General features: G+C 43.5%; 1 protein-coding gene across 2 annotated transcripts in view; it reads left to right on the top strand.

Moving 5' to 3' along the window:
* PAK1IP1 (PAK1 interacting protein 1) overlaps positions 1-14,740 on the top strand; it is a 192,375-nt gene extending 177,635 nt beyond the window's left edge. For both annotated transcript variants that reach the window (XM_069217022.1, XM_069217031.1), the window contains one exon: positions 12,210-14,740. In XM_069217022.1, the coding sequence (XP_069073123.1) occupies positions 12,210-12,379 (170 nt within the window). In that variant the 3' untranslated portion in view covers positions 12,380-14,740. The remainder of the gene's footprint in view (positions 1-12,209) is intronic.
* The last annotated feature ends 12,177 nt before the right edge of the window (positions 14,741-26,917 follow it).

Here is a 26,917-nt window from a genome sequence, read left to right as displayed (position 1 = left end):
CCTCCGTCGGGGCCTGGTCGGCCCGACCGCGTGCTGAACAACGCCGATGGAACGGACCCCGTTTCGTTTCTGCCCCAAATGCCACAATAAATACCCCTACACAGACCAACACTTGGTCTGCAACCTGTGCCTGTCACCTGAGCACAGCGAAGACACCTGCGAGGCCTGTCGTGCGTTCCGGTCCCGAAAAACACTCCGAGACCGTCGAGCCAGAAGACTTCAAATGGCGTCCGCACCGACAGCCCAACGGGAGTTCGAGGAACAGGAAGAAGAAGGTACCTTCTCGATCCAAGACTCAGACTCCGAAGGATTCGACGACACACAAACCGTGAGTAAGACGTCGAAAACCACACAAAGAAACATTTACAAGGCCCAGGGGACGCCACTGCCACCAGGCCATGGCTCCACCCATAAATTCGGTGACCGACCGTCGGCACCGAAAAAGGCCAAAACAGTGCCGAGATCGTCCGACTCCGGTCGAGACACCGGCACGCAGCCTTCTCGGGACCGAGAAAGTGCTGGAGACAAGCCTCGACACCGAGATGCCGGTGTGGACACGGCTCGACGCCGAGACAGCGGCACCGAAACAGATCGACGCCGAGAGGTTTCGGCCCCGAAAAGGAAAAAAGTCACCTCGGAGCCGAAAAAACACGCAGACAAAGTTTCGACGCCGAAACAAACTGCAAGCGACCCAGCTTCAGGCTCTTATACAGAAGAGCACTCGCTAACCTCCCAAATGCAAAAGCATAGGTTTGAGGAAGAGCTACAAGCAACTGATGTGGACCATACGCAAAAGCGTATCTTCATTCAGCAGGGGACAGGAAAAATAAGCACCCTTCCCCCCATTAGGAGAAAGAGAAGGTTGGAGTTCCAGACGGAACAAGCACCACAACCAAAAGTGGTTAAAAGAATTACACCACCACCCTCTCCTCCGCCCGTGATTAACGTTTCACCAGCACAAACTCCATCTCACTCCCCAGCTCACACCACCATGAGCCAGGGTGACCAAGATCAGGACGCATGGGACCTATACGACGCCCCAGTGTCAGATAACAGCCCGGAGGCCTACCCTACAAAGCCATCTCCACCAGAAGACAGCACCGCGTACTCTCAGGTGGTGGCTAGAGCAGCACAATTTCATAACGTAAGCCTCCACTCAGAACAGGTCGAGGATGATTTCTTGTTCAACACACTCTCCTCCACCCACAGCTCCTACCAAAGCCTGCCTATGCTCCCTGGTATGCTCCGGCACGCAAAAGACATATTTAAGGAGCCGGTCAAAAGTAGGGCAATCACACCAAGGGTGGAAAAGAAGTATAAGCCGCCTCCTACGGACCCGGCTTTCATCACTACACAGCTGCCACCAGACTCTGTTGTTGTAGGAGCAGCTAGGAAAAGGGCCAACTCTCACACATCTGGAGATGCACCACCCCCAGATAAAGAAAGCCGCAAGTTCGATGCAGCTGGTAAAAGAGTCGCAGCACAAGCTGCAAACCAGTGGCGCATCGCGAACTCCCAGGCTCTACTTGCGCGCTATGACAGAGCCCACTGGGACGAGATGCAACATCTCATTGAACATCTGCCCAAGGACTTCCAAAATAGGGCGAAACAAGTGGTTGAGGAGGGACAGACCATCTCCAACAACCAGATACGTTCCTCCATGGACGCTGCAGATACAGCTGCACGGACAATTAATACATCTGTAACTATCAGACGGCATGCATGGCTCCGAACGTCTGGATTTAAACCAGAGATTCAACAAGCAGTTCTCAATATGCCTTTTAATGAAAAAGAACTGTTCGGTCCAGAAGTGGACACAGCGATTGAGAAACTCAAAAAAGATACGGACACTGCCAAAGCCATGGGCGCACTCTACTCCCCGCAGAGCAGAGGGAATTACAGCACATTCCGTAAAACGCCCTTTCGAGGGGGGTTTCGGGGTCAAAGCACACAAGCCAGCACCTCACAAGCAACACCGTCCACTTACCAGGGACAGTATAGAGGAGGTTTTCGGGGACAATATAGAGGAGGGCAATTCCCTAGAAATAGAGGGAGATTTCAAAGCCCCAAAACCCCTACTACTAAACAATGACTCACATGTCACTCACCCCCTCCACACAACACCAGTGGGGGGAAGAATAGGTCATTATTACAAAGCATGGGAGGAAATCACTACAGACACTTGGGTTCTAGCAATTATCCAACATGGTTATTGCATAGAATTTCTACAATTCCCTCCAAACATACCACCAAAAGCACAAAATTTAACAACACACCATTCCAATCTCCTGGAGATAGAAGTGCAGGCACTATTGCAAAAGAATGCAATCGAATTAGTGCCAAACACACAAATAAACACAGGAGTTTACTCACTGTACTTTCTGATACCAAAGAAGGACAAAACGCTGAGACCAATCCTAGACCTCAGAGTAGTGAACACTTTCATCAAATCAGACCACTTCCACATGGTCACACTACAAGAAGTATTGCCATTGCTAAAACTACACGACTACATGGCAACTTTAGACCTCAAGGATGCTTATTTCCATATACCAATACACCCATCGCACAGGAAATACCTAAGGTTTGTATTCAAAGGAATACATTACCAATTCAAGGTACTGCCTTTCGGATTAACAACCGCACCAAGAGTCTTTACCAAATGTCTAGCGGTAGTCGCTGCACACATAAGAAGGCAGCAAATACATGTGTTCCCATATTTGGACGACTGGCTAATCAAGGCCCATTCGTTCATACAGTGCTCAAATCACACAAATCAGATCATACAAACCCTCTTCAAACTCGGGTTCACCGTCAATTTCACAAAATCCAAAATTCTGCCACGCAAGGTACAACAATACCTGGGAGCCATAATAGACACATCAAAGGGAGTAGCCACTCCAAGTCCACAAAGAATTCAAAATTTCAACACCATCATACAACGCATGTATCCAACACAAAAAATACAGGCAAAGATGGTATTACAACTCCTAGGCATGATGTCATCATGCATAGCCATTGTCCCAAACGCAAGACTGCACATGAGGCCCTTACAACAGTGCCTAGCATCACAGTGGTCTCAAGCACAGGGTCACCTTCTAGATCTGGTGTTAATAGACCGCCAAACTTCCCTCTCGCTTCTGTGGTGGAACAACATAAATTTAAACAAGGGGCGGCCTTTCCAAGACCCAGTGCCACAATACGTAATAACAACAGATGCTTCCATGACAGGGTGGGGAGCACACCTCGATCAACACAGCATACAAGGACAATGGAACGTACATCAAACAAAACTGCATATCAATCACCTAGAACTTCTAGCAGTTTTTCAAGCACTAAAAGCTTTCCAACCAATAATAGTTCACAAATACATTCTCGTCAAAACAGACAACATGACAACAATGTATTATCTAAACAAGCAGGGAGGGACGCACTCCACGCAGTTAAGCCTGCTAGCACAAAAAATTTGGCATTGGGCAATTCACAACCAAATTCGCCTAATTGCACAGTTTATACCAGGGATACAAAATCAACTCGCAGACAATCTCTCTCGAGATCACCAACAGGTCCACGAATGGGAAATTCACCCCCAAATTCTGAACACTTATTTCAAACTCTGGGGAACACCTCAGATAGACTTGTTTGCGACAAGGGAGAACGCAAAATGCCAAAACTTCGCATCCAGGTACCCACACAAACAATCCCAAGGCAATGCCCTATGGATGAACTGGTCAGGGATATTTGCTTACGCTTTTCCTCCTCTCCCTCTCCTTCCTTACCTGGTAAACAAACTCAGTCAAAGCAAACTCAAACTCATATTGATAGCACCAACTTGGGCAAGGCAACCCTGGTACACAACGCTGCTAGACCTATCAGTGGTACCCTGCATCAAATTGCCCAACAGGCCAGATCTGTTGACACAGCACAACCAAAAGATCAGACACCCAGATCCAGCATCGCTGAATCTAGCAATCTGGCTCCTGAAATCCTAGAATTCGGGCACTTACAACTTACCCAAGAATGTATGGAAGTCATAAAACAAGCAAGAAGGCCATCCACCAGGCACTGCTATGCAAGTAAATGGAAGAGGTTTGTTTGCTACTGCCATATTAATCAAATACAACCATTACACACAACTCCAGAACATGTAGTGGGTTACTTGCTTCACTTACAAAAATCTAACCTAGCTTTCTCTTCCATTAAGATTCACCTTGCAGCAATATCTGCATACCTGCAGACTACCTATTCAACTTCCCTATATAAAATACCAGTCATTAAAGCATTCATGGAGGGCCTTAGGAGAATTATACCACCAAGAACACCACCTGTTCCTTCATGGAACCTAAATGTTGTCCTAACTAGACTTATGGGTCCACCTTTTGAACCCATGCACTCCTGCGACATACAGTTCCTAACCTGGAAGGTGGCATTTCTCATCGCCATTACTTCCCTGAGAAGAGTAAGCGAGATTCAGGCGTTTACTATACAGGAACCTTTTATACAACTACACAAAAATAAAGTCGTCCTAAGGACCAATCCTAAATTTTTGCCAAAGGTTATTTCACCGTTCCATCTAAATCAAACAGTGGAACTTCCAGTGTTCTTTCCACAGCCAGATACCGTAGCTGAAAGGGCACTACATACATTAGATGTCAAAAGAGCATTGATGTATTACATTGACAGAACAAAAAACATCAGAAAGACTAAACAACTCTTTATTGCATTTCAAAAACCTCATGCAGGAAACCCAATTTCAAAACAAGGTATAGCCAGATGGATAGTTAAATGCATCCAAATCTGCTACCTTAAAGCTAAACGACAGCTGCCCATTACACCAAGGGCACACTCAACCAGAAAGAAAGGTGCTACCATGGCCTTTCTAGGAAACATCCCAATGCAAGAAATATGTAAGGCAGCCACATGGTCTACGCCTCACACGTTCACCAAGCACTACTGTGTAGACGTGTTATCCGCACAACAAGCCACAGTAGGTCAAGCCGTATTAAGAACATTATTTCAGACTACTTCCACTCCTACAGGCTGATCCACCGCTTTTGGGGAAATAACTGCTTACTAGTCTATGCAGAACATGCGTATCTACAGCGACAGATGCCATCGAACTGAAAATGTCACTTACCCAGTGTACATCTGTTCGTGGCATCAGTCGCAGTAGATTCGCATGTGCCCACCCGCCTCCCCGGGAGCCTGTAGCAGTTTGGAAGTTACCTTCAATTATTTATATATGTATCATCTCAACCTTAAATAGGTGCATACTTAGTCACTCCATTGCATGGGCACTATTACTACAATTCAACTCCTACCTCACCCTCTGCGGGGAAAAACAATCGAAGATGGAGTCGACGCCCATGCGCAATGGAGACAAAAGGAGGAGTCACTCGGTCCCGTGACTCGAAAGACTTCTTCGAAGAAAAACAACTTGTAACACTCCGGCCCAACACCAGATGGCGAGCTATTGCAGAACATGCGAATCTACTGCGACTGATGCCACGAACAGATGTACACTGGGTAAGTGACATTTTCATTTCTTAGTTTATTTTAAGAACCACAGGTTCAAGATTTACAATCAATACTTTAAATGAAAGGTACTTCACTCAGGTATCATAGGAACTTTGAATCAGCAAAATAGCATGTACAGTTTTGGCAAAAATGGCAATAAGCTATTTTAAAACTAGACAGTGCAAATTTCAACAGTTCCTGGGGGAGGTAAGTATTTGTTAGTTTTGCAGGTAAGTAGACCACCTACAGGGTTCAAAGTTGGGTCAAAAGTAGCCCACCGTTGGGGGTTCAGGGCAACCCCAAAGTTACCACACCAGCAGCTCAGGGCCGGTCAGGTGCGGAGGTCAAAGTGGTGCCCAAAACACATAGGCTTCAGTGGAGAAGGGGGTGCCCCGGTTCCAGTCTGCCAGCAGGTAAGTACCCGCGTCTTCGGAGGGCAGACCAGGGGGGTTTTGTAGGGCACCAGGGGGACACAAGTCAGCACAAAAAGTACACCCTCAGCGGCCGGGTGCAGAGTGCAAATAGGCGTTGAGTTTGCAATAGGTTTCAATGGGAGACCCAGGGGTCTCTTCAGCGAAGCAGGCAAGGGGGGGGCTCCTCGGGGTAGCCACCACCTGGGCAAGGGAGAGGGCCCCCTGGGGGTCGCTCATGCACTGGAGGTCGGATCCTTTAGGTCCTGGGGGCTGCGGGTGCAGTGTCTTTACCAGGTGTTGGGTTCTTGGAAGCAGGCAGTCGCGGTCAGGGGGAGCCTCTGGATTCCCTCTGCAGGCGTCGCTGGGGGGTATCTGGGGGGGGGGGAGCAACTCTGGCTACTCACAGGGTCGCAGTCGCCGGGGAGTCCTCCCTGTAGTGTTGTTTCTCCGCAGGTTGAGCCGGGGGCGTCGGGGGCAGAGTGGAAAGTCTCACGCTTCCGGCGGGAAATGTGGAGTCCTTTTAAAGTTGTTTCTTTGTTGCAAGTTTTGGTTTCTTTGGAACAGGGCCGCTGTCCTCAGGAGTTCTTTGTCCTTTTAGATGCAGGGTAGTCCTCTGAGGCTTCAGAGGTCGCTGGACCCTGGGGAGCACGCCGCTGTTGCAGTTTCTCTCGAAGTGGGGAGACAGGCCGGTAGGGCTAGGGCCAAAGCAGTTGCTGTCTCCGTCTTCTCTGCAGGGCTTCAGGTCAGCAGTCTTTCTTCGTCTTAGGTTGCAGGAATCTAGTTTCCTAGGTTCTGGGGTGCCCCTAAATACTGAACTTAGGGGTGTGTTTAGGTCTGGGGATTAGTAGCCAATGGCTACTAGCCCTGAGCGTGCCTACACCCTCTTTGTGCCTCCTCCCGGAGGGGAGGGGAGGGGGGGCACATCCCTAATCCTATTGGGGGAATCCTCCATCTGCAAGATGAATGATTTCTAAAAGTCAGAGTCACCTCAGCTCAGGACACCTTAAGGGTTGTCCTGACTGGCCAGTGACTCCTCCTTGTTTTTCTCATTATCTCCTCCGGCCTTGCCGCCAAAAGTGGGGCCGTGGCCGGAGGGGGCGGGCATCTCCACTAGCTGGAATGCCCTGTGGCCCTGTAACAAAGGGGGTGAGCCTTTGAGGCTCACCGCCAGGTGTTACAGCTCCTGCAGGGGGAGGTGAGAAGCACCTCCACACAGTACAGGCTTTGTTACTAGCCACAGAGTGACAAAGGCACTCTCCCCATGTGGCCAGCAACATGTCTGGTGTGTGGCAGGCTGGTAAAACTAGTCAGCCCACACTGGAAGTCGGGTATGTTTTCAGTGGGCATCTCTAAGATGCCCTCTGGGGTGTATTTCACAATAAAATGTACACTGGCATCAGTGTGCTTTTATTGTGCTGAGAAGTTTGATACCAAACTTCCCAGTTTTCAGTGTAGCCATTATGGTGCTGTGGAGTTCGTGTATGACAGACTCCCAGACCATATACTCTTATGGCTACCCTGCACATACAATGTCTAAGGTTTTGCTTAGACACTGTAGGGGCATAGTGCTCATACACCTATGCCCTCACCTATGGTATAGTGCACCCTGCCTTAGGGCTGTAAGGCCTGCTAGAGGGGTGACTTATCTTTGCCATGGGCAGTGTGAGGTTGGCATGGCACCATGAGGGGAGTGCCATGTCGACTTAGTCATTTTATCCCCACCAGCACACACAAGCTGGCAAGCAGTGTTTCTGTGCTGAGTGAGGGGTCCCCAGGGTGGCATAAGACATGCTGCAGCCCTTAGAGACCTTCCCTGGCATCAGGGCCCTTGGTACCAGGGGTACCAGTTACAAGGGACTTACCTGGATGCCAGGGTGTGCCAATTGGGAAAACAAAGGTACAGTTTTAGGGAAAGAACACTGGTGCTGGGGCCTGGTTAGCAGGCCTCAGCACACTTTGAAATCATAACTTGGCATCAGCAAAGGCAAAAAGTCAGGGGATAACCATGCCAAAGAGGTGTTTCCTTACACTAAGAATTGTAAGGAACTTGCTCCCTGGCTGGCCAATAGCTCGCTGTCGGCCATGATGTCAGGCCACGCCCCTCCACAGCTTCTATCTTCAAACAAGGTCTGGAGCACTGTAAGGAATGTTTACAAATGTTATCTTGCCTTGCCTCAGCAAACATCCTGCAGTCTCTGTGTGGGTCAGTACTCCATCCAGTTCATAAATAAGGCTGTTGCTAAAGCCTGGACATCTACTTCTTGATTGCATTGGTAGACACAGACTCAAAATATTTTGCTAGCCTACTGCTGATGGACTTGGAGGAATGTACTGTCAAAGAAAAACTAAAACCATTCAATTATACTGGATTCAAAACCATGTCAAGTACAAGAGACAATCTAGTACAGTATTGTAGACATCACAAAGGCATTTGACCCTGTCAACAGAATTCGCCTTTGGCCAGATTATTCAAAGAAATAATTTTTGCCACTTTCTTACAGACCATCCACCTTAAATGTTCACACATATTGACGCAAATTAAATTAGAAGCAAATTAGGCACTCTTTTAGAAGATCTCAACACAGAGGAGTCTCAAGCAAGAGTGCTTGCTCGCAGCAGTGCTCTTCAATCTGTTCATCTCACACTTGAGCACATATTTAGATCTAGCAAATTTGCATCCCCCAAGTCTTGACCATCAGCCTATAACCTCCTTACAAAATGCAGATAGAGCGTTGTTCTACTTAATTTAAGCGGGATAAATTTGCAGATGCCGTTAAACACTCCGAGTGCATAATGTGATGAAAATGACACATCTGTTAACTTTGGCAAAACAATGATGGTCTTTAGCAAAAAGGTGCAAAAAAGAAAACTGATAACTAGGGGGAAGTGCAGAAGATTGCGTCTTTAAAACTTGTATTTCAGGCAGTTTTACGCAAAAGTTACAGTTTGTCATTTCCTCTGTTTCTTTCTGAAAGTTATGAAGGGAAATTGCATACCTGCAATTGCGTTTGACACTGCTTTCCCAGATAGGATCGCTCATTTCTCAAAATTTCACAATACAAAGTATACCGTCTCTTATTTCATTTTCCTTAAAATTCATGGCAGGCCCAGATCCGACTAGCATCCAACAGTTTTTTTTTATTTATTTATTTTTTTATCTCTTTTTCTTTAGCCAAGCATGACCAGAAATGCTAAGAACCTATATTTGAAAGAAACTCAATTTGAGCACTGCTCAAGTACGCATTCCTGGGCAAAATCACTAGTTGCTTCACTCAAATTTTTTAGATATTGAACTTCCATGGGAACTGACCCCATCACCCAGTGCTTTTAACAAACCTTAGAACAAACAAGTACATTGGATATCGCGTAGAAGTGAAAATCTAAAATTTGGCAACAGAAGCCATGCCTGGCTGACAATCAATTCCTATAAACTGCTATTGCCACAGTGTGTTTGCAGAAGCACTTAATGTTCAATATAAAATAAGGCTTCTGCAATGAAGACTTAACGGATTTTCTGTGCACGATTGGTGTCAAAAATGGTCAGACAAACAAATTTCAGGAGCTTGCAGATCGTGCCAACAGCAAAAGGATAGTATAACTCTTATTGTGCACCTGCACTTGCCAGCTTATTTGACTGCAAGTTCCAGCTCCGGAACATCTCGAACAACTTGGAATTAGAATTTACCATGGAGTTATAATGTTGTACATGAGGGGAAAATCTGCACATGTGATTGAATTTACGAATCAAGCAGACCGGCTTCTGACTGCCAAAATCGCAAATGGTGAACCTACTGTTTAAGCAAAAGAGGAAATTGTAGCTGCAAACATTTCTTTTTGAGAGGAGGCTGATAGTAACGTACATTTTTAGGCCACTTGTCAAGAGAATGTGTACCAACTTTACAGGCAACTCTCTATATGAACAGTTTGTGATTGTGCTCTTTGAACATGGCCACCGGAGTCAGCTCTTTCACGCTTAACCAGTGGACAAGGGCGTTACCATGTGGGAATATGGTCACTTGGATAATCTGGGAGCCATAAATCCTGTGTGCCGACCGAGGTGCTGGAAAAATCTCATCCACCAGTCGGCCCTTGTTCAGGCTTCTTAGCTAGCCCAGGACTCTCCATCCAGCTCTGCCTGCACATGCCTTATCTCTGAAGGACAGGCTTCCCCAAACCCCCGTACTCTCCGCCCTCAGCACCCCTCCTGCATGGCTACCAGAGCTGGGTGCGGAGAGTGAGGTGGGTCTTTTCTCACCCCCCCCCCCCCCAAACTCCCTCTCCCACATCCCTCCCTGACCCTGTTGGGGCACATGTGTAGCTTGGGAAGGTGTCCAGGGGGCTTTTAGTCCACCGTATGTTGTTCCTATCTCATGCCACAAACAGATGTACACTGGGTAAGTGACATTTTCCATAGTATGCAAAAACATCATACTTCAGATCACACCTAGGTAAAGCAGAAGATATACCAGCTAAACTCTTTGAAATCCTGAAACAGACCAGTTCAGATAACACAACCCTCAGCGTCACAGTTATGAACTGTGAAGCCTTTGCAACCCGTTTTTGAAGAGGAAGTATGTAAAATTGAAAAGTTAATCATTGTTGACTCAATGAAAACCCAGGATAGAGCTTCAGACATGCTCCTCCCCAAACAAGAGCTTGCAGTAACCAACAATGCTTTTATCAGACACCCACCTCAGAATGACCGAAAATGGAGTATTCTGGTGTGAATTCAAAATCTTTATTGAGCATGAGGTTCTAGGGATTATAGTGAAAGTGAAATCAGCCTCCCATTCAACAACCCCATACCTTCGACAGTCACTACAGATCTCAGTCACCTTTTCTCTCACCCCCCATTCTCTTCTCCCCAGTGCAATTATTGTAAGCTTATCGTTAACCCAGGGCATTATCCCAAACTGCTTGAAGACTAGTGAAATAACTTCCCTACAGAAGAAACCAGTTGCGGACCTGACTGATTTGAATAACTTTCAACCAGACTCTAACATTTCCTTTCACGCAAAGCTTCTAGAAACAATGTGCCAGCACATTAGTAACTACAACCTACTTTACAAGTTTCAGTCAGGTTTCAGACCTAAACACCGCACGGTGAGAGCCATCATATGGACCCGCATTACATCTGAGATCCCTGAATTTGGCTTAATATGATATGAGCCTGTCAGATTTCATGCATATTCATTACTGAGCACCAAAGTTATTAGCACATAACATTGTTTTTGCCCCCTTAATGGAACTGTATGAAACTTGCCATGCTAACAGAAGATTAAACATATTAAATAGCTGTCACATTTAATATGGAGTCATAAAATGGTGCCTTGTTTATTAGCAGATGTACACATTTTGGCCCTCCTTTTTAAGAAGTGCCTACCCCTTCGTAAATCTACACAAATTAAAAAATACAAAGAACAAGCTAAAAACTTTAAGTATCTGCTACATTTACGTGCAAATTTGTCAAACACACTAAAGTTATGAGCCAGTTAACAATACAGTTTGCCATCTGTTGAGACCACTAGAAATTACCCTCTTTATAACCAACTGAGCACCTTTTTACATTTTAATTTCAATTTCCAAAACTCTTGAACTGACTTATGCCAAAGCAAACTCCTTGAGTTAAGGTCTAACTTTGTGTCATGTTCAGCTGTTGTCTCTGTCTCGTGAACCAATTGATCCTATGGGAATTAAAATGGGAAACCATACTTTTTTCCCTCACCACATTTTTTTTTTTTTCCCCCACTTGATTAATCAGTGCAAAACTTTCAATGAAGGACCACAACTGAATAAACTATTTTGGAACGTTTCGTGCAGATTTGCCAAACACCTCCTATGTTATTAAAGTACAGGTTCGACAATGTGTTGGTCTGATTTAGAAAAAGGAAAGAAAAGGAAAGGAAAAAGGCCTCTAAATTGTCCCCATCAATTCCAGTGTCTGTAGAAGGCCATGAAGTTTGACAACTAGAAACCTGGAAGCCCATATAAAACAAAAGAAAATAAGTGCCAGACTATCTGATATAACAGTTAAATGTTGTGGCCTAGCACACACTACTTTCCATACAAGAGACTGCATTAAAGTCCAGAACTACCATCAATAGGTTGAGGGGCCTGGACAGGCAGTGAAAAAGTAAGACTAACTAACTTCAGCGAGTAGCTTGTACTTTTTTTTTTTTATTAAGCAACAAATGAATAATAACATTGCTTTGTGTTATTAGTAAGTCACATGCCTGCCGATTTAAGTTTTTTTTTTTTTTTTTTCTTTTTTTTTTTTAGTTGAAGATTCTGGCTGCAAACCCAAAAAGAAAAAAAAGAAGATTCAGTTTACTAAAACCGAGAACAATGACAAGCCAGAAGAGAGCAGCCATGATACACAAGAAATAAAGAAAACAGGGGCAGAAGAGAAAAAGAGGAAAAGGAGGAAAAAGCAACCAGTTGGAGAATAAATGATTTCCTAGTTGACAAAATCATTCATATACAAACAAAACTGTTTTTATCTCGTGTTTGTGCAATATCTCTGCTGTTTTTCTTCTTTGTCCATCTTGCACTTCCTAGCACATTGATACATTTTCACGTTGTTTGTGGTGAAGAAGCAAGTGCATATTTTAAAGTATCATCATTTTTGTATGTATGGTCCATAATGTGAAAATAGGTAATGTAGCTTAAAAACACCGGTATATACCAAAGTCTAACTTAGCCTATCTCAAAGAGCTCGTTATGAAGCTGTTTTCTTGTATTTGGCTAACTTTTCTGCAGGGCAGCCTATATTGTTGTGTTAAATCTCACAGATTCATACCCAGTTCCAAATACCGGCCTCACTAAAACCAAGTACCCAATAAACTCTACATGTGTCTGCTAGTATGGATTGAGAGAAGGACTATCATAGCCTGCATCCAGTCCATTGTAGGTTGGGCATTATTTTGACAGACCACATTTGTGCTATAACGACTGCAGAACAATGCAATTGTATTCAGAAGTTCATGCTTTAACTCTGAAGAGCTCTGCACACGAGTGCAGAGAGGAGCTGAAACAGGATGCAGAACATTTGGTCGGGGGTGGGGGGTGTCTAGTTGGTGAATATACTCTTAGATTCGGAAAAAGACTGCTGTAGCTACTCGAAAATAAAACGATGTTCACTGTATAGGGAACAAAGGACATTCTTTATTCAAGAATGAGTTGGAGTTCAGCTATCCACTATATTCCCCCAAGGAGCGTTGGTTTTTAGAGACTGCCACTATCGGCGGAGTGAGACTGCTGCTTGTCTGACCAAGTTAACAGAGAAAGAGAATACCCTTCCTGCAAACAGTGAGCAAAGTGAGGATTGCGCATGATCTTCTATCAAACCAGTCTAAGGCACCCCATGTAGCAGCACTGACCTGTGTGTGATTGGGTATGGATTTAGTACCGACTGCGGGATCATTGTTATCCCCCTACAGGTGGTGCCAACAAGAAGTTGCTCAGGGACTAGCAAACAAATACAAAATCCTTGCAGCACACTTCTTATAGCACATAAGGAATCTCTGGACAGCAGGGGTTCGGTAAGAGTGTAAAAATAGCAATGAAAAACGCTGGACAGAAGCAAACTGCCGTCTTATTAGCTCTTTCATGGCTTTGTACTTGGTGTGTACTCTGACGTCTCTAGCATGTGCTGGCATCAGATGTAAAGCTTCTTACACCCATCCTAGACTTGTATTCTGTTGAAAAGCATACATGGATCTGGAACTGAATCTGGTCCTGAATACAAATCAGGAAGTTAAAAATCTAAGCTATAGATATAAACGGCATAGTCCATCACTACAAAGCCCTCATGCACAACCTTTAGTGTGGTGGCCGTGAGAACAATGGCAGCCAATGCTGATACAAGGATAACAGACTTAGACTCGCAGGAGCCGTCAATGGTCATTCAGTATTTAGAGGTTTACATTTTTTTGTTTTTTAATACTTTATTTTGCCCAGCGGGCTGAAAACACATAAGGTATGCCAGATTGGTTGTTGCTGTATATCGTTATTTTCCTAGCTTCAAATAATTCCTTAATAGTGGAACGGGATTAAGAACAAGAAGGCATTTGGGGACCTTGCCTAGAACTATGAATTATGAACTTAACTTTGTACCCCTGTTGCTCCTTACCTAGAACCTTAATCTCAATAATCCTTGGTAAATATTCTGTAATTTGTCTACCTAAGAGGTGAAATGTATTTTGTTGTGTAGGATGTTCTATTAGTGAAAAGCGACTGGATTTGCTGATCTAGCTTATTTGATTTGCCAAGAGAGTCCACTGGGAGATTTCTACGAACACAAAGCACAGGGCATGACTCAGAGAGGAGACTTGCAATGTCGAAAAAGGGGTAATATGGCACAAAATAGTCAGGATGAAGGAAACTTAACAGTGACCTGCTGGCTTCTCTACTTTAAGACCCGAGGCTGGATCCATTGCTGCTCAAGTCAGACTGGAAAGGGAAAGACAAAGAAAGAGGAGTGCCTGGTTTACTGTATGGAAGAAATACCAATTGCCCTGCCCTCCTTTTGTATATCTGCCTCAAAGGATGTGTTCTAAAACTATTTAAAGCTATATTCTGCCATTGAACTCTTGATCTGCTGTCCACTGCAAGAGGAGTTTGATTTCACTATACAACGCTAACATTACATTTATATAGTTTTGGGTAAGGGATCAGTAGTGCCAAACAGCTATCCTGAATTTGACCAGGTCACTGAAACAAATTTTAAGCAAATTTAAGAAATTCTTAGAAAACCTGAGATTTGTCAATTGGTGGCAGCATTTTCTCAAATAAAACTTGGACTTACCATACCTATTGGAATGAGCTGCCTTTTTTTATTACAAAGATGCAAAATTCTTCAGTAGAAGAGCCTTGTTGCCTTTATAGCATTTTCATCTACACAAAGTGTGTTCTCGTAGCTTTCAAATAGTGTGCACCCACCGTTGAATTTGCTTCACAGAATAGAGCCTCACATTGCACCCCTCGGCATCCTATATAGAAATTTCTTAAATCAGAAAATAGAAATTTTAATCCACTCAAGCTCAAACATCTACATGGTTTTTTGCACAGTCGGATCGACCTTGCTTGGACTTCAGCTTAAAGCTGTTTATTGATTTCTGAAAAAGAAATAGTCACTCGAATATTACATTGTGATGCCCTCATTTGACTCTCTTTACTCTTGCCACATAAATAAGACCACACCAAAAAAATCTGAACAGCTTCACCCAAAACCACTTTCAACTACATTATTCACAGAACCAGGGAAAAGAGTTCCGTTTTGAGATTCCACTTCCATATGCAGTAATGCATTACTGCATACATTTTAACACTGGACATTTTTCTGTAGTATAATTCCAGTGCTTTTAAATGTTGGGAGCAAGTCAAGCCCATGCCCAATGTAAAAAAACAGTTCAGGAGGATAACGTTTCTCCTACTTATATTTTAATTTATTGTTTAAATGATAATTTAAAACGTAATGCATCTGTTCATTAAAACTGCTATTGTTTGCATAAAATTGTATTGTAATTTGGGAGTTTATAAAGCACTGCAAGCCACTGAGATAGTGCAAGTCATAACAGGGTTAAGTGAATGGTAATGCCTAGGATGGAAAGTCAGTAATTGACCTAATAGATGGTTGACTCTTTAAGGCATCTAACCAATCCGGGCTGTATGCATGAGGCGGTTACTGGTGGTGTGGGTAACCATATGATTGTGTCAGTATGTGAGTTTTTAGCCGTTTTCTCAATCTACCGAAGTCTAATTCAAGAGTTGGCTACTTTGGAAGGGAGCTCCTTATGAATGATCCATACACGTGTAGAGTCCTACTGCCGAATGTCTGCTATTGGTGAGGTCAAATGGACAATGCATTTTAGTTGGCAGAACTGCGGTTTCTGGTTGGGAAATAAGGATGGTTTAACTTGGGCAAGTAGTCTAGTGCACGCCACATAGAGCTCATTGGACGAAGTTGAACTCTTCCCATTTCTTCACAGGGCACCAACGGAAGGACTGTAGTGTTAGTGAGACGTGTCCATGCCAATTTATGCCAAAGAGTAGACAGGCCTAAAAAAACCATGGTTCACTGAGGAGTAATTTAAAGAAAAATATATTTCAGTAGCAAATCAATTGGAGAATAAACAGTGGAAATTAAAAACAAGCTTTGGCAAAGCCAGTAGATCTTGCCTTTGGTACGTATCGCCTTTTTAAATATGCTGCATAACATCCCCGATGCTATACAGCTTCACTAAGTAAAAAAAAAAAAAAAAGGCTTTTGTGTTATTTTACAGTATGTTCAACATGCATGCACCTATGAAATGAGGTCGCCTTTTTTTTTTTTTCCCTTTGAATTGCTGATCCAACAAAACTTGTGAAAGTGTTTTATTTTAGAAAGCCAGTGGGGGAAGCAACAGGAATGAGGGTCGGGGGACACCAGGAGGGGAGGTGGTGGGGGTTCCAGAAGCAGCACAGGGCTGGTGGGGAGTGAAGTAACACTGGGGTCTGGAAGCAACCGTGATAGTACAGGTGTGGGAAAGCAACACATGGTGTGGGGGGAGCAAACCGTTGTGAGGAAGAGCACTGGGGGCGAGGAAGAGAACCAAACTGGTGAGCGCATTGGGGAGCGAGTAGATGCACTTGGGTGAGAAAGCAACGTGGGTGGGAGGGAGCACACAAGCGCAAACTCATCACAGAGAGGCTGGTGAAAAAGCACACGGGCAAGAGAGCAGCAGAGAGGTAACAAGAAGCTAAAAAATATGCAGTCTTATAGACCGCCTATACAAAAACGTAGCACCTAAAAAGCGAGCTCTTTAAGGACAGAGTAATGCATCATTGCTCCTGGAAAGGGACAAGCACGAGAAGAGAACTTACAACTCACATATGTTAACGAATAAAAAGCAAGCTTATGAAAGTGGTGATGAAGCCAGCCAGTGGTAAGCAGTGAAAGAACTGTAAGCCAACAATACATCTAGACAGACCGCAAATGCACTGACTCGAATACGAGATCTCAAAATATGTTGAGGGCAGCAAATCCATTACTGCAGGCACTTAATGTAACGATAAGGAGCAAACCTCCATTAGTCTGTACATATATTTAATCTGAAGCAAAAAAACAGCAGGCACTTGCAAAAAGCCAAGTCAAATGTGAGCTTGGTGTCCTCAGAGATCACAATCAACAATAAAAAGTGAATAAGAACTAACATTGTGTATTTAAAAGGAGAACAACAATCGACTATGGTCAAATGGATACGGTTGAATAAATGGTTCATAAGTGATTCACAGCTCACTTCATTGGTGAATCTAAGCGGACCTAGTTTATTTGATGATGGTGTTTTGACCTTCGTAATTGCTTTGCAAAATCATCAAGGCAGATTACAATGTTCGACACTTTTAAGTGGTGAGTAAAGCCCTGAAAAAAACAGTAAAGAGAGGCGAATGAGGTGAAATGTCAGTGTGGTGGATGGAGTGTACAGATACGTACTCACTCCGGCTTGTGCACCATAGTAAAGCATGTTCAAAGAATCCGAATACTAATGGTATCTAAACACTGTGTGGCTGTACTGGGCTGAAAGCCATGGAAAATAAGCCCTTCAGGCTGAACATTGGCCAGGATTAAGGAAGAGAGCAGTAGGCCAGCTCCGCCATGCAGTGTATCAGAAAGGAGAGAGGTACTGCGGGTCTGGACCTGTTGAAGCTTAGATGTAGATATTTAGGGAAACCGGAACACACAGGATTACAATAATCAGTTTTAGCTATCACCACTGCGAATGAGATGGCAGTTTTCTGAGTAAGGTGGAGTAGAGTATGGGCACTTCCAGGCAGGCGCACATGGTGGAAATTTGCGTTTCTAAATGAGGGGTGAATGAAAGGCTCCTGTCAAACAACACGGTGGTTGCATACCTTTTCCACTAGTTGGGTTGGGTACATGAGAGGTTAATGGCAGGAAAAAGGAGGATGGACTGGAAAGAGATTCCATGTGCAAATATGAGTTTTTCTCACTGACCAGGCACAGCCAGTTTTTCTGCATTCATCAGTCCAGCTTTTTGTGTAGCTGGGCATCATCAAGAGTATTCATGATCTCCCAGGCTGTAGTAATTAAGTACTCTGGTGAGGGGGGGGGGGGGGAATCATAATGATGCTCAGCAGCAGGGATGATACTCCTGTGCCTTTTCTGTGTGTTCGGTGGGGGGTCGGGTTATATCTGCCTGGAAGATCTTGAGAGAAAAAGGCCCACTTTGACCTGATGTCTGCAGTTTAGGAAGGAGGAGGAAAACCAGGCGAACGCCTTTTAGGTGATACTGGCCGAGAGTTTAATTTAATCCAAGAGTACCTGGTGGTCAATGAAACACACTCTCCAATTTAATAGTCTTACAGTGCTTTTAGTGCATGTAATAATAAAATCAATTCGTGTCCAAAGCAAAAAGCTGTCTGCATATTGCAATAATAGTAAGGATGTCGCCCCTTCTTGGGTGGAAAATCTCGGATGCAGCATTAAAACTAACATATCAGCCATATAAAGGCTGAATAGAACTAGGAATAGCGCACAATCTTATTTGAGACCTTGGTTAATGTGCGCTTTTTCTGCTATTCGTAATCCTTCACTTATTTTTATTTATACCCAGAGACTTAGAGAGACGGAATTGCTCATGGGCGCAGGGGCCGAAATTCCCAAGCAATCTCATTAAATGGTACAAAACTTTTGAATTTTAAACGGACAAAGATACGCTTCAGCCTATCTAAGGCTAGATCTACCAACATTCAACTTCAATAAGATGCAGAATTGACAATAAAATAGGCCTAAAACAGCAGCACTTCTCCAAATCTTCTGCCTTGAATAAATGAAGAGAAGTTCAACTAGACACACAGCAGCAGCCGAGAGAATAAAACACGAGTCTTCTCTTTTAAGAAGCCAGGAGCTTCTTGACGTCCCATCATGCCTTTTATTACCAGCTGCTAAAAAGGGATAAATAGGGTTCTAGAATTAATCAGGTAGGTACATGGGCCCCCTTTTAATACATTGTGTTTTTTTGCCTACCATGCCACCTCCGTTATATGCAAATTAGCCTCAGTCCTGTTACAGTAGGAACCGTCCAACTGAAATTGCCAAGCCAGGTATTCACCAAACTGAAACACAAGCAACCCAATATCAGTGTCCGCCTCTTAAATCTGGTGCAATTTTGTTCACCTAGCCATCACACATTGGTCATCACAATAAAGAATACAAAAAAATGATGAATTAAGTGCTTGAAATAACCTTAGCAATTGGTAATTATTAAGCGCTGCATCCCAATGCTTTTGTTTTTTTTACCACCGTGCCATCTCAGAATGGATCAGTCTTTGCCCTACTCCTTTAGGAACTGTCCAACCCAAACTGCCAAAACCAGTTCTCTCTGAATTGGAACACAAGCAACTAAAGACCGGTTTCGGCCTATTTGTGACACTTCAGTCGGGTGCAGCCAGGATCCAGTGGCACAGTGAGTAGGGACCCCCAGTTCTTTTTTTCTGTCTCATGCAAGAAGAATCCCAAACACTTATTCGTTTTTTTCACCCTATTTATGACTAATTAACTTATTTGCTTTCACTCACATTGGTTTCTCAAAATAGTTTACAGGCTTGAGTGTTTTCTCATAGGTGTTGAGTGGATATTTCTACAATTTTTTGAAGCCATGCTTGTTTGTAAAATGATCCAGTTGTGGAAGTAAAAAAGAAATCGTTAAATCTACAGGTACAATTTATCATTTTTTTGTCATAGTCAAACCCTGTGAAAGACTATACATTCTACCAGATAATGTCCAGAAGGAACTCCCAAGAACTACGAGATTATCCAACTGAGAGGAAAATTGTATGAAAAACGCAAACAAACCGAAATACAGGGAGCTACATAAGCGTGAATGAGCAGTCAATAAAGAGGTTCCTTTAGCTGCATCAGGGCTCATTGTCCCTAGGGACGCCAGCAAGACGGAGTAGAATGGTACAGCGACGAATACAATGACTCTAATGTTAGCACCGTTGACATTAAGGAGCAACCACTCAATCCTACACCCTTGTACATTGAAGCACGCCATTGGACCTTTCTCATATGCTGAGCTTCTAGACTTTTCTATTGCACTTTCACCTACTGCTACTATTTCTGGGGTTCTCTATTCACTCGCCCCTCTTTGTCAACATTTTGGCACTATATTAGCCAACTCCCTCATGTCTTTATTCCTTAGCCACTCTTTGTTAATACAAGAAGATTTTAATATTTGGGCAAAAGCATGTAACAATCCTTCCTCCCATATATGTGTTTGGTCATAGTCGGGATCTCATTTTCGCCCTGTGAAAATGGTGAAATGTGGACTATCGGTCCCACAGGCCTTATCTGCCAATTCATTTATCCTCCTTGATCCTAGTGGTGCCAAATACTGCTACCAGACCTTTTCACAATACTCACCGCGCAACAGATGCCTGGTCTAAACTTTCTCCTGAAGTCTTCTCATGATCCCTTTTAAAGTCCTATCCCAGTTTTTCATTTCGACAGCCCACAGTGACTTGGTGGAGTTTAAGCAGTGCGTCAGTATAGCATTAGTTCTAGTGGTACCACCTTCTACCTCTCAGTGTCATCGCTTTTGTCCATCAGCCTCTGGATTACTCTGCCTTAAGGGATGCAAAATTAAATTTCAAAAAGTTAGAACAGAACTGAAGATTAGAATATTTTTCACCCAGTAAAACTGAGGTAAATGTTGCCCTTTGAACATGCAAAAATCTTGTTCTTAAAGTGTAGGCTAACTACTGTGCAATTTTTCATGCATGTAACAATTCTACAGAGGTCGTTAGTATTGTTAATTGTATGCAACCAGCGTGCACTACCTCTATGTTGAAGCCTTCTTAGTCTTCATAACAAACTTTCTGACTTCTTCTCGGACAAAGTTAACTCTGCGATCCGTTTCTCCATTCTTCAACATCATTGAGCAGCCTCGTGCCTGTCTCTTAGACACTATCATCTATTCTTGCCTGAGCGAGTTTAGACCTTCGTCCGACTCTGTTATTCCAAAGTTAATGGCTTCTGTCTCCTCAGGATCTCCTATAACTCCATGCACACCACATATTTTACAGATTGTTCCCCTTCTGATTTCACAGACCCTGCAAACATCTGTAATAAATCTATCATCTTTTCGTCTGTTCCTGCTGCCTGTAAACATACCCTGGTTGTTCCCTTGGTAAGAAAAACATCTGCTGGCCTCATTGTTTTGAGTAATTTATGACCCATCTCTGCTACCTTTAAAAAAAAAAAAAAAAAACCTATTAAGAAAGCCTTAAACAGGCAAATTTCCCACTTCATTCTATGCAAATCTCACCCTGGCTTTTGCCATTCTACTGTAGGGAGACTTCTTAGGTCTGATCTTGATGACCTGCAATTGCTGCCCTACCAAAGAAAATCTTCAGCTACCGTTTTGCTGGACTTCTTTACTGTTCAACAGTTTCTCATCGCTGATTGCTAATATGGCTCTTTGAAGTGGGGATACATGCCAATGCTCTGGACTGGTTCAAATATTGTCGTTTCAACTATGCCCAAGCAATCTTTCTCACTCCTTTTTGCTCACACTTAAAACCCCTCTCTCACAGGGTTCCTCAGGGCTGCTTCTTATGACCCACTCATCAGTCTTTAAGTCTGCCCTTTTCCTCATCTGATCCACTTAGGGTTGAGGTTTATGTGGTGTACATAATATAAATACTTATTTATCTTGATTACAGCACCATCATCTTTTCTTCAGTGTTCATGATACCATGCTTAAGGTGACCAAGTAGATTGGTAGGAACTCCTTTAACCCCTTCGCTGCCAGGCCTTTTCCCCCCCCTGTGCCAGGCCTTTTTTTGCCTATTTGGGGCAGTTCGCGATTAGGCCCTCATAACTTTTTGTCCACATAAGCTAACCAAGCCAAATTTACGTCCTTTTTTTTCCAACATCCTAGGGATTCTACAGGTACCCAGACTTTGTGGGTTCCCCTGAAGGAGGCCAAGAAATTAGCCAAAATACAGTGAAAATTTCGTTTTTTAAAAAAAAAATTGGAAAAAGTGGCTGCAGAAGAAGGCTTGTGGTTTTTCCCCTGAAAATGGCATCAACAAAGGGTTTGCGGTGCTAAACTCAGCAGCTTCCCAGCTTTCAGGAACAGGCAGACTTGAATCAGAAAACCCAATTTTTCAACACAATTTTGGCATTTTACTGGGCCATACCCCATTTTTGCAATTTTTTGTGCTTTCAGCCTGCTTCCAGTCAGTGACAGAAATGGGCATGAAACCAATGCTGGATCCCAGAAACCTAAACATTTCTGAAAAGTAGACAAAATTCTGAATTCAGCAAGGGGTCATTTGTGTAGATCCTACAAGGGTTTCCTACAGAAAATAACAACTGAAAAAGAAAAATATTGAAATTGAGGTGAAAAAAACATCAATTTTTCTCTACGTTTTACTCTGTAACTTTTCCCTGCAATGTCAGATTATCGAAAGCAATATACAGTTACGTCTGCTAGACTCCTCTGGTTGCGGGGATATATAGGGCTTGTAGGTTCATCAAGAACCCGAGGAACCCAGAGCCAATAAATGAGCTGCACCCTGCAGTGTGTTTTCATTCTATACCGGGTATACAGCAATTCATTTGCTGAAATATAAAGAGTAAAAAATAGCTATCAAGAAAACCTTTGTTTTTCCAAAAAGGGCACAAGATAAGGTGTTGAGGAGCAGTGGTTATTTGCACATCTCTGAATTCCGGGGTGACCATACTAGCATGTGAATTACAGGGCATTTCTCAAATAGATGTATTTTTCACACACTCTCCTATATTTGGAAGGAAAAAATGTAGAGAAAGACAAGGGGCAATAACACTTGTTTCGCTAATCTATGTTCTCCCAAGTCTCCCAATAAAAATTATACCTCACTTGTGTGGGTAGGCCTAGCGCCCGCGACAGGAAACGCCCCAAAGCGTAACGTGGACACATCCAATTTTTTGAAAGAAAAGAGAGGTGTTTTTTGCGAAGTGCCTACCTGTAGATTTTGGCCTCTAGCTCAGCCGGCACCTAGGGAAACCTACCAAACCTGTGCATTTCTGAAAACTAGAGACCTAGGGGAATCCAAGATGGGGTGACTTGTGGGGCTCGGACCAGGTACTGTTACCCAGAATCCTTTGCAAACCTCAAAATTTGGCTAAAAAAACACATTTTCCTCATATTTCTGTGGCAGAAAGTTCTGGAATCTGAGAGGAGCCACAAATTTCCTTCCACCCAGCGTTCCCCCAAGTCTCCCAATAAAAATGATACCTCACTTGTGTGGGTAGGACTAGCGCCCACGAAAGGAAAGGGCCCAAAACACAACGTGGACACATCACATTTTTTCATAGAAAACAGTGCCTACCTGTGGATTTTGGCCTGTAGCTCAGCCGGCACCTGGGGAAAACTAGCAAACCAGCACATTTTTGAAAACTAGAAACCCAGGGGAATCCAAGATGGGGTGACTTGCGGGGCTCTGACCAGGCTCTGACCAGGCCTAGCGCCCGCGACAGGAAACGCCCCAAAGCGCAACGTGGACACATCCAATTTTTTGAAAGAAAAGAGAGGTGTTTTTTGCGAAGTGCCTACCTGTAGATTTTGGCCTCTAGCTCAGCCGGCACCTAGGGAAACCTACCAAACCTGTGCATTTCTGAAAACTAGAGACCTAGGGGAATCCAAGATGGGGTGACTTGTGGGGCTCGGACCAGGTACTGTTACCCAGAATCCTTTACAAACATCAAAATTTGGCCAAAAAAACACTTTTTCCTCTCATTTCGGTGACAGAAAGTTCTGGAATCTGAGAGGAGCCTCAAATTTCCTTCCACCCAGCGTTCCCCTAAGTCTCTCGATAAAAATGATACCTCACTTCTGTGGGTAGGCCTAGCGCCCACGAAAGGAAATGGCCCAAAACACAACGTGGACACAACATATTTTTTCACAGAAAACAGAGGTGTTTTTTGCAAAGTGCCTACCTGTGACAAACAAAAAAAAAAAAATTGCCCTGGCGCCTAGAGGCTTCTGCCCCCCCCCCCCCCCGGGGGCAGATCGGCCTAATAATAGGGGGCAGAAATGGCCTAAGATAGGGGGCAGATTGACCTAAAATCGACCAATCTGCCCCCAAGGGTGGCAGAAATGGTCTAAATACAATTTGCCCCCTAGGGGAGCGACCCTTGTCTGATGGGTCGCTCCCCATCTCTAAAAAAACAAACAAACAAAAAAAATAAATTTGCCCTGGTGCCTAGAGGCTTCTGCCCCCCCCCCCGGGGGCAGATCGGCCTAATAATAGGGGGCAGAATTGGCCTAAGATAAATTTGCCCCCCCCTGGGAGAGACCCTTGCCTACGGGGTCGCTCCCCCTGCGTGACATTGGTGCCAAAAAACAAATCCCCGGTGCCTAGTGGTTCTTGCCCCCTTGTGGGCAGATTGACCTAAAATTGACCAATCTGCGAAATGGTCTAAATACAATTTGCCCCCTAGGGGAGCGACCCTTGCCTGATGGGTCGCTCCCCATCTCTAAAAAAAACAAACAAACAGAAAAAAAAAAAAATTGCCCTGGCGCCTATCGGCCTAATAATAGGCCCAAGGGGGGCGGAAATGGTCTAAATACAATTTGCCCCCCAGGGGAGCGACCCTTGCCTGATGGGTCGCTCCCCATCTCTAAAAAAACAACAAAAAAACAAAAAAATTGCCCTGGCGCCTAGAGGTTTCTGACCCCCGGGGGCAGAAATGGCCTAAAATAAATTTGCTTTGCATTTCTCTTTCAATCGCGCTGGAAGCAGAGCTTCCAGAGCGATGGGGGAGGCCCCTGTGACAAATCAGCACTGACGTCACGGGGGGGGTGAGGAGGGGTCGGGGGTGGAAGGGGAAGGTCTTCCCCTTGCATCCCCGCCTTGGGGCGGGTAGAACTATCCTATTGCCTTAGAAAGTTGTGTATACCATTCCGTAATAATCATGTTCTCCTCACCTAGTTTAATCCTTCTCAAGCACGATCATCAGGTGTAAGAAATTGGGTTATTAGTTGACAGTGTTGGAAACTCCGCTCAAACAATAAACACAACTCTTGTCAGAGTGAACTATACTACATAAACTGGTGTTTAATCCCCTGGTAGCTTGGCACAAAAGCTGTCAGGCTTAATTTAAAGGTGCTAGCGCACCCAGTCCTTAGTAAGTAAATTTACAATGGGTCGCGTATAGGCTGATGGACCTTTTGGATCGCATGGAATGTCCTAATTATGTAGTGACCAGTGACATCAATAATCAGTGAAACCAATTAATACATTTAAAATCAATACTACTAAAACCACCAATTCATAAATAACCACAACTCAATAAGTGTTAACAATTTTTATTTCCCTATTAGTTACAATACCAAATCATCAATGTTAGCTCCTCTTTATTTAATCCACATAGAATTAGTCCATTGATTACCATCAATATCAGAAACAAATCAGAAACTGGAAAAACTCATGATAGAATATTTCAACACAGGCAAATAAAGATGAATACAACACCATTAATAGCATAGTTCAGCAAGCAGTTTGCCAGTCATTTGTCACTGTCAACGTCACCCCTAGGAAGACTGCCTAACTCAGATTGTGTGGTTTCATGCTAAAACAATTTAGAAAACGTGAATTTAGAAAAACACCTCACTACGAGAAAAACTATAAAACAGCGCAGTTGGTACCTAGAAAAAAAGGAACAAGTTAATCGGTCACATTGGTATAGCTACCTATCCAAGGAATGGATCAGCAACAAAGTCAGTCTTCATCTTCAGGTCATCAATAGATCAGCAACGCATCAGGCTCTCAAGAGTATGAGCCCAACAACAGAATCTCGAACCGCGTCTCCTGAGGTCATCAACGTCTCCCCTCGCATCTCAAGTTTTAGCCCCTTGTCATGACTTTTTATTTGAGTTTTTCAGTCCATCCCCCTGATTTCCAATTGGTCAGTCAGTCCGCAGATATGACTCTAACCCATAATATTAATTTTTCAAATCTATGAATTATAATATTAGTTCTTTCACAGCACACGGATTGGTCCACTGTACGATGTCCTCATCATCCGGCTCTTCAGGTAGCAAAAATTTTGCATGTTCCTCTTTCATTCAGTGCTCTCATTGTTCAAGTCCTGCGAAAGTACATTTAGCCTACTCTACACATAATTGTATCAATTTGATTTCATCATCTCCTGTCTGTCGGTACATTGCAGAAAATTCTAGCTACGCAACTTTAACATCGGGTGGCTGAAGGACAGGTCATGCTTCAGCTTTTCTGCAGTGCGTTAGAATATCAGCTCCTTGTGTGAGGCCTGGAAAGGATTAGGCCTTAACTTCAGCTAAGTTAACTTCTACAAATTCATTCAAAACATAGGTTATACATCTTAATATGACAAATTACTACATTATTCTTTCACATTTTCATTATTTCTCATATCTTTAGTTATTTTAGCATAACTTTGTATAAATGACTGCCACTCCTCATGATCACAAGTTCAAATGTGCACTTTATTTTCTCTACAATTAATTTTCTCTACAAACTTTTCATTAATCAAAGCACATAAACATTCATTAATAATTCCTAATTAGCGTAGTTGTGTCAACAGTCCGTCCCCTGATGCTCATCACACCTTTCTTTATCAACATTTCACAATTCTGTCTCAGCTGTATTTTGCCTTCTTCTCAAATTTCCCCTATAAATTCTTCCCCTGTTTTGTTCTTCCCTTCTCTGATTATTTTTAGATCTCTTCAATTTGATCTTTTGTCATAATTTACATAAGCCCCATAATCCTAATATGCAAGCAATCACAATTAATATTCCCTGTACGATTTTTAATAATACCCTGTTCCAAATTTTACCAAGCCAATTGCCTACTGAAGCAAATCCTTTTCCAATCGTTTCCCAAACCCCTAGTTTTAATTCTTTCAAATCCTTACTAGAATTAGTTAAGTTAGTGAGTAATTCTCTTATCTCTTTAT

Source organism: Pleurodeles waltl, chromosome 2_1, assembly GCF_031143425.1.
Source record: "Pleurodeles waltl isolate 20211129_DDA chromosome 2_1, aPleWal1.hap1.20221129, whole genome shotgun sequence".
In the NCBI taxonomy this organism is placed as follows: Eukaryota; Metazoa; Chordata; class Amphibia; order Caudata; family Salamandridae; genus Pleurodeles; species Pleurodeles waltl.
Note: the sequence above shows the minus strand (reverse complement) of the source record. Positions and strands in the feature narration are given on the sequence as shown.